This window comes from Melozone crissalis, unplaced genomic scaffold (assembly GCF_028551555.1).
Source record: "Melozone crissalis strain CALT ecotype California unplaced genomic scaffold, PUWL_Pcris_2 ptg000081l_1, whole genome shotgun sequence".
Lineage (NCBI taxonomy): Eukaryota > Metazoa > Chordata > Aves > Passeriformes > Passerellidae > Melozone > Melozone crissalis.
This window is the reverse complement of record NW_026535858.1, coordinates 1,730,680-1,744,305: the sequence shown is the minus strand read 5'-3', so window position 1 is coordinate 1,744,305 and position 13,626 is coordinate 1,730,680. Positions and strand designations below refer to the sequence as shown.

The 13,626-nt window shown below is 44.9% G+C and overlaps 1 protein-coding gene across 4 annotated transcripts in view; it reads left to right on the top strand.

The window, feature by feature from the left end:
* PLCB4 (phospholipase C beta 4) overlaps positions 1 to 13,626 on the top strand; it is a 178,972-nt gene that overhangs the window by 147,261 nt on the left and 18,085 nt on the right. For all 4 annotated transcript variants that reach the window (XM_054290254.1, XM_054290255.1, XM_054290252.1 and 1 more), the window contains 7 exons: positions 1,325 to 1,529; positions 5,125 to 5,213; positions 5,604 to 5,754; positions 8,443 to 8,492; positions 8,613 to 8,678; positions 9,022 to 9,137; positions 12,950 to 13,025. In XM_054290254.1, the coding sequence (XP_054146229.1) occupies positions 1,325 to 1,529; positions 5,125 to 5,213; positions 5,604 to 5,754; positions 8,443 to 8,492; positions 8,613 to 8,678; positions 9,022 to 9,137; positions 12,950 to 13,025 (753 nt within the window). The remainder of the gene's footprint in view (positions 1 to 1,324; positions 1,530 to 5,124; positions 5,214 to 5,603; positions 5,755 to 8,442; positions 8,493 to 8,612; positions 8,679 to 9,021; positions 9,138 to 12,949; positions 13,026 to 13,626) is intronic.

Here is a 13,626-nt window from a genome sequence, read left to right as displayed (position 1 = left end):
CCTTATCGTAGCTAGCAGTGTAATCAGCACCCACTGGAGATCCAGCAGGTGAGTGGCAGGAGCACAGCAGGAAGCATTCCTCCAGCTGGAGATGCTGATGGCACGGGGTGCACAGTGCTAAAGCATCATGAGAGGGTGCAAGTCCTAGCAGGATACCACAGAGCAAATTAATGCAGAGGGAACAATAAACTCAGTCCCCACCCTGGCAAATCCGTGTCAAAGAGCATCATGTAATGAAAGATGTGCTGATCTGTGCCCTGTAGGGGAGAGATCTCACCTGCCCTGCTCGGGTTGCAGGGTTATGCTCAGGCTGATGCTTAACCCCACACAGTTGTTCTCAGGTACTGTGTTTGATTGTTCTCCTGTCACGTTTTCTCATATTTATTTTAGTTAAGATAAGGTTTCAGTCTCTCTGACCTGGGTTCTGTGTTGTCCCTCTGTTGTGTGAGGGGAGGAGGGAGCAGTGCTGCTGGTGTCCTGTGCTGGGAGGGCTGAGCTGTAGTTGAGCAGAGCAGGATATCCATGAGCTGCTGCCATGGCTCAGAGACCGAGAGCAGCCTTTATTTGTGCCCCCAAGGCTGAGAAGGTGTGAGGGAGCAGGCAGGCACAGCTCCCTGAGCTCTTCCCCGTGTCCCACAGTGCTGGGGAGTGGCACCAGGCAGGGAAGGAGGGAAACCTGTCCCAGTGTGTGGTTGGGGTGGGCTGGGCTGGCAGAGGAGCTGCACTCTGCTGTCTGCCTGCTCCTCAGTGCTGCATGCCCAGGGACAGCCCCTGTGCTGTAGGGAGGGCAGGGGTTCCCTGTTCCCTGTTCCCTGTCCCTGTCCCTGTCTGTCAGCCCAGCTGGGCAGGGGCAGGAGGCTGAGCATCCCTGCTCCCGTGCATGCCTTGAGCCCTGTGCTGAGTGCAGCACAGCCTGCAGCAGCTCACACATCCCCAGCAGCCTGTGCTTGCACTCTCCTTGCCCTTTTGGATGCATCCCAAATCCCATCTCTCTGTCATAATTCCTCCTGATCCAGCACTGCCTGCCCTTTGGTTGCTGCTGGATCTGTCATTTCCCATGCAGTATTTACCTGCCTTCTTATCAGTCTCCAGTAATGAGAAACAAACACGCAGAGTATTTAGCTGATGTAACTGCGAGCTGCAGGATTTACATAGCCTGAAATGTACCCGTTATTTGGGGTGAAAAAAGCTTTTCTAGGAAGATTTCATTTTGAAACCTGGGCTCTTGCAGTGCTGGCAGTTTCTGGCCTGAGTTCACGCACGGGAGGCGGGGAGGAGCTGCTCTGTCAGTGCCATGACGTGTCTGTGCTCTGTGGCTTTCCAGGTTATCCTGCCGGACCTTGCTGTGCTGAGGATAGCCGTGTATGATGACAACAACAAGCTGATTGGGCAGAGGATCCTGCCTCTGGACGGGCTGCAGGCAGGTTACAGACACATCTCCCTGCGCAACGAGGGCAACAAGCCCCTCTCCCTCCCCACCGTGTTCTGCAACATTGTGCTCAAAACCTACGTGCCTGATGGGTTTGGAGGTGAGAGCAGCCTTGGGCTCGCTGTGCTGTGGCTCTAGAGTGTTGCTGTGCAAGCCCTGCAGTGCTCCCTGTGCCAGCCAGAGCACACGTGCAGTGCTGCAGGATGGGGAGGTTCAGGATTCCTAACTTTCTGTAACTCCTTGGGATCTCTGCATGTTGAGGGGACAAATCTGCTTTCTGACCAAGTGCCTGCCTCTGTTGATGATAAAAGCATTAGTGTACTAAAACGAGAAAATAATGTGGAAAATAAGCTACTACTACTTAGCTCCATTTGATTTTCTCTTTTCTCTGTTGACAATTTAGAGTCTTTTTTTATTACATATTGTCTGACATAAACATCTGTACATACATCTGGTTAGGATGTACTTTATCTATATTGATTGGTCTATAAGTGTTAAAAAATACATGTAGAAACATAGTTTCTTTCAAACAAAGTCAATTCTATATTCTTGGGAATATTGGCATATTTTTGTAAAAGGCCAGTGAAATAATTCAGCATCCAGAACCTCTCTGCATTTTTCTCCCCCGATTATACATGTTTTTAGTGTGGTTTAATTGTTTTTGGGCTCTCAGAAAGTTAATTTCACGTGAGCGTTTCCATGATGAGGCTGGCAGGGCTGTGGTCACTTACACTGAGCAGCGGACAATTGCCACATGTGTGTGGGAGCACAGAGCTGAGAGTAATCATTGCACCACTAAAACCTGTGTAATGCCTGAGTTCCCCCTGGCAGAAAGGGCTTCTGCACCCCAGATGAAATTTGCTTGTGCGCTGGACAATGCATGAACCATTTCAAACTGAAAAGTAGGAATTGCGCAGAATGCTGGAGCTCTGATTCTGCAGCAATTACCTCAGGGGTTACTGATGAAACATATTGATCAAACCAGTGTTTTTCTCTTCACAAAACCTGTTTCAAACCTGCAGCCATGTAAAGAATGGCTGCACTTCTCTGAGTGATTCCCACAGCAGAAACTGGAGGAAGAGAAGGTTGACCTAACCTGTCTTCAAGTCTGTGTTTGCTGGTGCTTATCCAGGCTTTAAAAAATTAACAGGCTGAGACTTCAGTAACAACATTTCATGGAAAAAAGGTGTTCCAGGAGCATCTGTGTTGTTCACATGTGGAATCCTGGTTTCTGCAAGTCGGCTGGAGGTGTGCCAGGGGCCCTGGAGCATCACCATGCCATTGTGCAGCATGTTTCATCCCCAGGATGTAACTGCAGGGACTTTGTCTCCAGAGAAGTGTGAGCTTCTGCCCAAACTTGAGATTCTCAAGGGTAATTGACCCATCAGTCTAAGAGACATGTTTAAGTGTGCCCTTTAATTCTTACCTGAACTGAGGCTTTTGGCAGCAAATGACTCAGTTGAAATATTTTCTCAGCTAAGGACGTGCTTCTGTTTTGGGATTGATGTTCTATGGCACCAGACTTTTCCTAAGAACAGAATTGAAACTTAGCACTGAGTTTCATGTGGCTTGAGCTGCTGAGTGTGCTGGATCCACTAGGAGAAATATTTAATTTTTTAAACTGCATTCTGCAGAAGTGAAAGACTTGTTTTCCAAAGAGAATTTCAGCACCAGTTTAGAGTTTGCACATTGTGTGCTGCAGCGTCAGCAGTGCTGTGAGTGGTTTATTTGATAAGGTGGGAAAGCACTGCTACTCTCAGTAACAGTGTTGGTGCAGTGCAATGCTGCTGGAAGGGAGGGCTGGTGGCTGTGGTTTGCTGTCAGCTTGGCAAAAGCAGCCTGTGCATGAGCAGGAGCTCAGTGAGCTCAGTTCTGGCTCTGCTCTCCCTCCCAGACAGGCTGCATGTGCCTCCTGTGTTTCCCTCCTTGGTACAGAGCAGCAGCATGCTGAACACCTGGCAGTCACTTCTGACACCCAGGTGCAATCAGTCATTAGTGCTCTGCTGCCATGGGGGTTTAATTACTTATCTTGAGTGAGCTGCTCATTGTTTTATGAGCCATCACTAGGATCTCCAGGGTTGTTTCAGCAAACCTGTAGGAAGGTAGAGCTCAAGTCAGTAGCTGCCTACTTTCTTTTTTCTTTCTTTTTTGTCTTTTTAACCTGTATGAGTAAGATTTAAAATGCACCCTGAATAATAACTAGAAAAGGTGATGCATTGTAGGTTTTCAAAGATGTGCTTTCCTTTTTTTATTTTATAGCTTTGCAATTTCTTGTGGTTTATTTGCATCAGCCCCTCTGTTCCCAATAAAACCACAGTAATGGCACAAACTGATGCAAATGGAGCGGCATTGTACACATTTCTATTCTGGAGCTGTGCAGTGAGTGAGCCTGGCTGTCAGGTTGGTGGTGGGTGCCCTGTGCAGCGACTCTCAGAGCTGTGGGTTTGATTGCAGCTCCCAGCCCAGCTCGCCTCCCTGGGACTGGGGACAGGAGCAGAGCACAGGGAGGCTCAGCTCCCCAGCAGGGCTGAGCCTGAGGGTGTGCTGGGCTGGTTCCTGGCACAGCCCACCGTGGGCATCCTCACCTGGCAGCTCCTGCCTTCAGCTTCCAGTGAAACTGGGACGTTTCCAGCGGCCCTGGGTCTGCACTGCCAAGGACAGGAGGCCATCCTTAATGGCTTAGGGAGAGGAGACACGCTCAGTGCTCAGCCACGAGCCATTGCCATGGCTAAAAATTAATCCTACATGGCTTCTGTGTGTGAGAAATAAGTTTCAGGAGACATCAGTGGGTCACAGCAGTTAGTACAGACCTGTTCGTGTAGACAGGGTAATGCTGAGTGTTAATACAGCTTCTGTGGGAATGGGAGGCCTGTCAGCTGTGGCTTCAGAGGAGCATTCCACAGAACAGCTCAGGTTGGGAGGGAGATGATACAGCCCAGCCCCTACTTTGAACAACAAGTTTCTTCCCAAGCCTCTTGATGGGTTGGATATTTTCACTTTTTTTTTGACTGTTGGAGTTAAGCACAGGAAGAGATTATTTGATATGCATGTAAAAAATTGCTGGGACTTTGTCATGCTGTGAAGCTGTGCTTGCACATTTGTCACTGCACTGGAAAACAAATTCAGTGATTTGTGTGGGACCACCAGGACTGTGGTACCACTGGTGGTCCTGTGTCATGTGCAGGATTCAATGCTGGTCATGCCCAGAAAAGCCATTTCACAGCCTGTCATGGAATATCACAAGGGCTGCTGAGAATAGGTTTACCTGATTGCTTCAATCCACCTGAAACTGCTCTTTAGCTAGGAAATACAGAGGCATTTTCTGCAATTCCCTGCAGTCAGTCAGCACCCTCAGCCAAGGGACAAAGTTAGTGCTTCGTGGCCAGGAGATCCCATCCTGGTCCCAAATTCTACAGTCAGTGGCTGGGAGGAGGTTAGAGCAGTCTGACAGAGTCACTGGGTTCCTCTAAACAAGGATCTGGACTAAAACCACACCTTGGTGCATTAAGAACTGTTCCATCTTGCAGGTCCTGTGGGAATAAGCACTTCCAGCCCTGCCAAATTCACTGCAGAAAGCTGGGCTCCTGGTGCAAGCCATGTCTCATAATACCAGGGATAGAGTAAAGCTTTTGTAAAATACTCATTTCCAGATGCCTGCAAAGCTCACAAAAAGTTGATTTTTTTTTTTCTTACAGATATTGTGGATGCTTTATCAGATCCAAAGAAATTTTTGTCAATCACAGAAAAAAGAGCAGACCAAATGAGAGCTATGGGCATTGAAACTGTAAGTAGAATCAATGACAAACACAACCCACTTCTGTCCATTCTGTGCTCTTTATTTAAAGTGAGCTGGTCCTTCTCCAATCAATGCACCTGATCACTTCTCATTTTCAAATATAAGCTTCTTTGTGTGCCTTATGTCATTTATTGAAATACTGACTGGCTTTTCGTGGATCACATTAATACCTCCTTTAGGGGGGCAGATTTTAATAAATAGGGACCAAGTTGTATTTTAGTAAGTAGCTATTTGGAATAGGTTACAAATGCTTTTCTGTAGTGTTGTTTGAGAATATGCTGTAATTTCATTATGTTTAAAGTAAGCCACTCAGAAACATTCCCAGCTTTTTACACTGCAGGCAAAAGAACAATGCCTGTGTTCTGATGTTTCTTTCAGAGTGACATAGCTGATGTACCAAATGACACTTCCAAGAACGACAGGAAGGGGAAGGCCAACAATCCCAAAGCCACTGTGACTCCTCAGAGCAGCTCTGAGCTCCGGCCCAGCACCACTGCAGGCCTGGGCTCTGGCACCGACGCCAAGAAAGGTACCCAGGTCCTGCTGTGCCCTGAGGGGGCACAGAACAGCACTCATTTCTCAGCTTTCATTCTGGGCTTGCACTCATTCCTAGCATCCTGCCCTTGGCAGGTGTCTCTGGCTCATTGCACATGCACTCAGTGTGTTGCTGAAATGCCTCTGCAAAGGCAAGGCAGCTTTATTTCACACAGTGCCCTCTTGGTGTAGCTGCACGCCTCTGGTAAGCAGCTAGGGGTTTATTTTATCTGTGTATTGTACACACAACCTGCATGGCTCTGGGAGCAGTTTACTAGTAAGGATTCCTGGAGCAGTGCCAACAGGAGTGACTGTTATCTGGCATAGTCCACAGAAACTCTTCTGCTTTTTTTCTCCCCCCACAAATCCCTTGGCAGGGTTGCAGAGTTAAGTAATTAAAGGTGTTTAGAATTCACTGGAATCTGTAGAGATTTCCCAACAATTAGAAATGTTTTCACAGTGTGGTTTTATTCTGAATAGTGATTATGGAAATGGCATGTTTATTGGAAAAAAAAATTAGATGTGCTCATTTATAAGTGAGTAAGTACTTTTCCCTAACCCTTCGCCATTCACTCTACAAAGTCATTTTATACACTCAAATGGGATTATTTGTTTCTCCCATATCATCACAGGTAATGAAGATTAAGCGAGAAAGCAAATTTGTACAGCTGAATGAAAGACAGTAAATATTTCTGTGAGTGGGCCACAGGAGTTAGGATGTGGCTCTGTCCCTCATCCAGCTTGGCCCAAGGGATTGCCAGGAGGGAGGAGGAGCACAGAGGGCTCTTGGGCTCAAATTCAAGCCCCCATGGCTGGGCACACTCTGGGGAAGGGATCTGCTGAGAGCCCAAGTGCCATTTCCCTGGAGTCCCTGGCAGTGAATCAAAGCCTCAGTCATCTCTGGCACCTGAACTCCTTCAGAAGTTGTTCCCTGGTGTGAGCCCCGGGTCCCTCCGTGCAGTGAGGTGTTTTCATTTCATGTACCATGACCGTTTGCACAAGTGTTAGCTTTAGTGTGCATTAATCAAGCATGAAATTTGCTGGGGTGACAGCAGATCCCTGCTGGCCATGGAGCAAGGCCTGGACAGCTGAGGAAATGTTCTGTGTAGTGGTTCTATTCAGCAAATGCTTTAAAATAAAACCCTGAGGAAGCCTGCTTAGAACCCCAGCAGCCTGATGCAGGCCTGAGGTCTCAGTGCCTAACACTCTCCTGACTGCAGTTTTCATCCCTATTCTTGCATGTTAAAATAGAGTTGCTCATTTCTATGTCCCATGTAATGATCCTTATTTTGTGTTTCTTATCTCTGTCATTTACTAGGATATGAATAATTCTAGCACTGTTAAAATACACAGCTCATACTGCTGTCAGAAATTACTTGAGCAGCAAAATGGGGAAGGCTTTGAAATGCACAAGAATGTGGGGGTTTTTTGGTCTCAGATTTTCAGTAAGAGTCAAATCACTTGTGTTTTTGAAAACTTCAGCCTCTATCTGTGCCTGCATCTGCTCCTGTCTCATTTACTGGACCAATGTTGAAACCATATACTTGAGCAGTCTTATGCTCCTAAGAAAAGAAAATATTCATATTCCCTAAGGAGATTGCCTACCTCTCCTCTCCCCTCTTTTTTTTTTTCCTTTTACAGTGTCTGAGAATTTTCCAGTTAAATTCACCTTAAAGCCAGAAAGTCCTTCTCAAGGCAAGGGAAATCTTACAGTCCATAGACATTATTAAGAGCAGTTAACTAAATATGTTTGCAGGGTATTTATACACAGGCCAACATTTCTGTGTGAAACCTCAGGAAAACCTGAAAATTACAACTCTCATGGCATTGTAGTGACATTTTTATTAACACTTACATGTAGGATGTGCTTAGTTGTTTTTTAAAAACCTTTAATATGTCACAAAGCATTTATTAAAGCATAAACATTAAATGAGATCAGATTTTGTTTGCATTACAGTTAAAGTGACCAAAACATTTTCATTCATTTCATTTTCATTCTACATAGTACTGTTAGTCTTGTGTGATTGAAATTTCATCAGAATTTTCACTTCTTTTGGTTTTTGTTTCTGCTTCATTTTGTAACTCTCCTTTAGTCTTGGAGCACCCTTCTGCTCCTTTTCCCTTGGCCTGCTATGAAGCAACATGCACATTTTATTTCTGTTACCACAGAGGGTGCAAGTTGATTTTCCCTCCTGTGTTTTAACCCAAGGAGAAGCACACCTAGTCCCACCCCAGTTTTGTAGTCAGGTATAACCCTACCCAAGAAATTCCCCACTGCAAGAAGTGGTGCCAGAGCAATCTCCAGCTAGGGACCAAAATTCTGAAGGTGTTTTAATAGTCATAAATGGTTTGCTGTGTTTGCAAAAATTACCTTTTTTCAATTCTTAGATTGCTGTGTTTTGACACTTCAGTCCAGAGCCATAAGAGATTAAAATGCACTCATTGATTCAATTCTTTTTGCACAAGGCAATTGATTGAAGAGTGCATGGGAAAAGCAAATGACTGTATTTTAGCTAGATCTTGATCAATAATTTTCTCATTAACCTGTGATTATTTTTTTCATGTGGTGAAAAACATTAATTAATTAATTGTTAAGTTAAATGTAGGTTGCTGGGGTAAAACTCAAATTTTGAATATGAGGTATGCTAGTATGTATAGATAAACTGTATCAATACCTTCCCAGGTATAGACCTTATTCCTCAAGTGAAGATAGAAGATTTAAAGCAAATGAAGGTAAGATTTGACACAAGCTTCTCAGGAGGTGCTCCTAATTTTTGTTTTAAGTAGCCAGGATTTTACCTGGCTAAATTCAGTATGGCCACAGAGGAATTGATCCAGCTTCTCTTTTTTCAGGCTTATATAAAGCATTTAAAGAAACAGCAGAAGGAGCTGAATGCCTTAAAGAAGAAGCATGCCAAGGTATGATCAGTTAGAGTTCTCTGAGCCTCATTTTAGACAGTGGCTCACTAGCACAGGCAGTTCCTAATTAAATGACAGGGGAGGACTAAGGGGTGGTAGCTGGACTCCCAGGAAAGGCAGTGTGTTTAAACGGACTGAAATGTGCTGCAGGGAGCACACCTTCCCTTGGGCAGCCCTTGGGGTGTGTGCCTGAGGCTGGGTGCGCCTTGTGTGACCGTGCAAGCACTCAGGGCTCCCCTCCATTGGCAGAAGGGAACATTTGTACACTGATGTTCCCTAGGCTGTAAGGAGATTGCCCATCGGATATCCAGTGACCTAATGGCAGGGCCCTGCTGTTTTCCAGGAGCACAGTGCCATGCAGAAGCTGCACTGCACACAGATTGACAAAATAGTGGCCCAGTATGACAAGGAAAAGGTGTCATATGAGAAAATGTTGGAGAAGGCAATCAAGAAGAAGGGGTAAGATATTTTTTAAATTATTTTTCTTTAGACTTAAAATACATTTGGTATCTTATACTATTGTGGTCTGGACCAAAGTGTTCATAAAAAAGGCATTGCAGCTTAAAGCAGCATCATACTTCAGCCTGAGAATGAGCTCTAGGAATGGTTCATAAATGCTGGGCTCACTCTGCCCTTCTACAGTCTTCTGCTGTCAGAATTTTAAAAGTAAAAGCAAAGGATTTGCCTCTAATTTTATTTCTGTGTTCTGGTGTGGTCTCATGCACTCCCCAGGCAATGTCACTGTTGTGTTCAGTGAGGGCAGACTCAGTGAACTAGTGACCAGAAAGTGGCAATGTTTGGATTTTAGGGGAAAAGCTGGCTTTTAAATCCTGACTGTTTGAGAATAATAGACTCCTGCTGTGCTGTTGAGTTTCTTTTTGACAAAATACTTACAGATCCTCAGCTGGGATAGATGACTCTTACTCCTTTGACTGGGGTGGAGTTGTTCTGACTTGCACAAGCTGATGGGATATTATCTGTGTGAGTCTCCTGTTTGTCCCAGAAAGGTTCTGGAAGATGCTGCTGACTTTAATAGAATGTCTGATTCTAATTTGGAGCCCAGGGGCAGGCCCTGCTGCTGCCTTGCTGCTCACCTGGCAGCAGTTTCTGCTCTCCACCTTTGCCTGTGTCACTGGAGTTTCATTGAGACAGCAGGAATTACTGGAGTTCCAAACCCAGCTATGCCAACAGTTGCTCCTAATTTCATATTGTTGTCATCTGGCAACAGCAGCTGGCAGCAGCTCACTCACTGAATACTGAACATAGATCTCTGTTTGGCACTGGATTCCTCCAAGAATGCTTTTCCTATAAATCACTTGGAATGGTGGAGGGGTTCTGAGTGCACATGCTGTAAACTGCCAAAGGAGCAGAAGCAGGACTGTCAGAAGTAAACAAGGTAAGGAGAATTCTCCTCACTGAATTACTGAAAGCTCACAGTTCCTGCTGTACTTTTTTTGTTCGAGACAGGAGAGCTATAAGCGCACAAATACTTACAATCTATGGAGTTTCTTCCAGAAAATCACTACTTCTCCAAGCAGAGGGGCCAGCTGCAGGATTGATTAATTTAATGTGGCTTTGATTCAATTTCATTGACTATAACACAGCAGAAGGTTACTGATACAGCTGGAGTTTTAGTTACAGTCAGGTTATTTCCTGCAGTGGCAGAGAAGTGAGCTCTGGGCATTGCACCAGGATTACTGTGGGGCAGAAAGGTTCCCCTGAGCTCTGGTATAGAAGAATATCAGTGTTCCTGTTGGTCTGGGGAGGAGCCAGTGCCTCTGCCTGTCCAGACAAAACAGCCAAGGAAGGTGTGCCAGGAAGTTCAAGGTGGAAAAGGCTGTCTCTGTGCAATAAATATGGGGACATCCTGGATAGCAGTGCTCTCCAGATCACCCCAAAAGGGGACATGTATGAGAGCAGTCCACAGTTTGATTCACTTCACAGTTTGAGGTCACTTCATTGGCCACCTGCAGCATCTTTTCTTAATTTTATAATGCATGGACACCAAAGCCGTTATGCTAGTTCCATATTATGAGTGAAAAATAAAACTGGAAATGACCACTCCAGAAGCAGCTTCAGTGCAAAGCCCTGTTCCTTACCCCAGTTCCATGCTTCCATGGGCTCCAGAGCTCCCAGTCTCCTGATGGCTCTTTCAGTTTTACAAGACTAGCTGTGTGCATCTGATTAACAGCCAGATCAGAATCAGTGCAGACAGACTTGCTGTGAAACACTTTTTAATGCCACAGCAAAATATGAAGGGCTTCCTTCAGGGTGAGCCCTGAAAGCCCGTCCTGCAAGGCACTTATGCCCAGCCCAGCTGTGCAGAGTACTAAAGGACATGCTTAAAAGTGAATGCATTGGCTGACACTTAGAAATTTCATTGAACCTAAATGATCTGATGAATCCAGAGTCCTGGGTTCAGTGGGTACAGGACATGCTCCATTTCCTTGGCTATCATTCTGGAGCATTTGCAAGGAATAAAAATTGTAAGAGAACTTGTAGAACATGTTTTCAAGGCATTCATATTGAAATTCTCAGATTATTTCCTGATAAAAAGGCCTTTGATAGGTGTAAAGACAGCTTTCTCCTCTGATCTTGTTGTGCACTTTTTTTGTGCTCCATTTCTGCCACATGGTGTGACAAATGCCAACTGCGTATTGTTCAGCAAAGCAGGGTTTTCTAATCACATGCTAATTCACTGACAGATGGACAGGATTTTGCTCCCTGTGCTATTTCTGTCATGCACTTGAAATGCTTACAAATCCCAGAGGGGCATATGGGAATAGGTATGGTTGTGTTCCCACTCTGAACTGGAGTCAGGGCACATAAAGATCCTTCTGGTTGATGGGACTGCCCAGAAAGCCTAGGGTGTGTGAGGTTGGGAGGTGACCCTGGATTGGGCTGGCCCTGGCTGTTTGTCCCCAGCTGTGACTCTGGTTCAGCCATGGGCTGTGCCACCCCAGCTGGGGACAATCCCATCAATCCCATTCCCATTATCCCAGGCCCCAAAGGGGCTGGGAGCTGCCTTGGCACAGGATGAAAGCTGTTTCCAGAGGCAGGATCAGCTGGTGGCTTGGATGGCTGGGACTCTGAAGAGTCCAGTGATGGAACTAAAGAGGCTGTTTTGGGATGAAGTATGTGTGATTCACGCCTCAGAATCAGTGTCTTCATCCTGATCACCAAACCAGATATTCCATGGCAGCCACACCTGATCCCAGTGTTATCAGAGACACTTCCCTTTCAGCTGCTGGGCTTTTCAGGCACAGGTAACAGCGGCCAGAGCCTCTCTCTATGACTTTAGATTGCTTCCAGAGTGTCAAATCAGTGTCAAATTTTGTAAATCTACAAAATTTCCCTTGCTCTGGGTAGAAAATAAATGACTGATGGCCCTTGGGAAAACAAGACACACTATTTTCAGTCAGGGCTTTCCTGGTACTGGGTGATGATGAAATTTTCTGTTAATTTCCATAAGTTTAGCCGTACTTTGATATGAAAATAGGATTTAAACTTGTTAAGAGTTTCATAAATCTCCTTTTCTGGAGCAAACATGGATTAATGTGGCTGCAGTCAGCAATGACCATCATTCCAGGGCCAGCTGCAGCTGATAAATGACCATGTCCCTGTCCAGACACAGAGCTGCATCACTTGGCAGCAGAGGGTGATCCAACTCAGAAATGTTGCAGTGGTGTCCAAACAGACTTCTCTCAAAATACTGTTTTATTCCAGTAATAATTCCAGCCCCTCCTTTGCATTCATTTATTCTCACAGAGGGACACCCACACGTTCTGTAGGTGTCCAGATTTAATGCACCCCATCACCCTGGGAGGTAATTATTGAGATTGCATGGTTTTATCTGCCTCAAACTAAATACAAGTAAGCAAATTACTTTTCAAACAGAGCCTAAAATCGTGGCAAGGATAGGCCTGTGAGTTTGCAGGCAGAAACTGTTTCTCTTGGCAAGGCGTTATAAGCCTGGACAAGGATCCAAGTGTCATAAATGGAGATGCCTGACACATCCTCAGCAACAGAATAATTGCTGGGCCAATCTAGAATTAATCATGCGGTGTTTGAATTGACTGATCATTAATCCAACAATATTTTGTAAGTTGTGAATGGATTGCCAGAAGAAATAATTTCATTCCAATACAGTGCAGCACTTCAACTTTGATTAACATTTTAATTAGTAAGTGCTGAGTGAATGGGGAGATGTTTAACTTGTGGCACACATTTGCAATTTTTCTTTTTTTTTTTTTTTTTTTTTTTTTTTTAAGAGGAAGTAATTGTGTTGAATTGAAGAAAGAAACGGAAATTAAAATTCAGACACTAACATCAGATCACAAATCTAAGGTAAGCAAACAGCCAATTTTAACACATGCAACTTCTGGAAGAGAGATTTTGAGACCCAAGTGGTAGTTAATTTTCTTGGAAGCAAATGAATAATTTTCAGCAATAATAACACGTTGAAAAGAATGGGAGTAATTGAGTGTCTAAAAGTGTTTCTTAAAAATTTTTTTAAAGCAACATCAATTTCCTGCTGTTTTGAAATTTTGAAGAAAGGACCATATTCATGCCTTGTGCAGTGAAACTGGTCATTTGTGTCAGCTCTAGTTAAGCAAAGAGAATATGTGTTATATGAAATTTGGATGCTAAACACATTCCCAAAATACGTACATAAAGAAGTTTCTATTTAATTTTCCATCATTGTTGCCTTGCCTTGGTAGTCGTTTCTTAGGGAATGAGGAGCCCAAGCTGCTCTTGAACCAAATGCCTTCCTATTTCTAGTGTTGTTTTGTTTTGTTTCTTTCCCATGGCTTCGTAGCTTTGTTTTCCCCGAGGTCCTGGGGAGTAACAGTGCCCTGGGACTCTGCCTCAGCTGCTTGGGACAAGCTGTTCTCAGCTCCTGGCTGCCCTGGAGCTGCTCAGAGCTGTTTCCTCTGTCCTTCTGTCC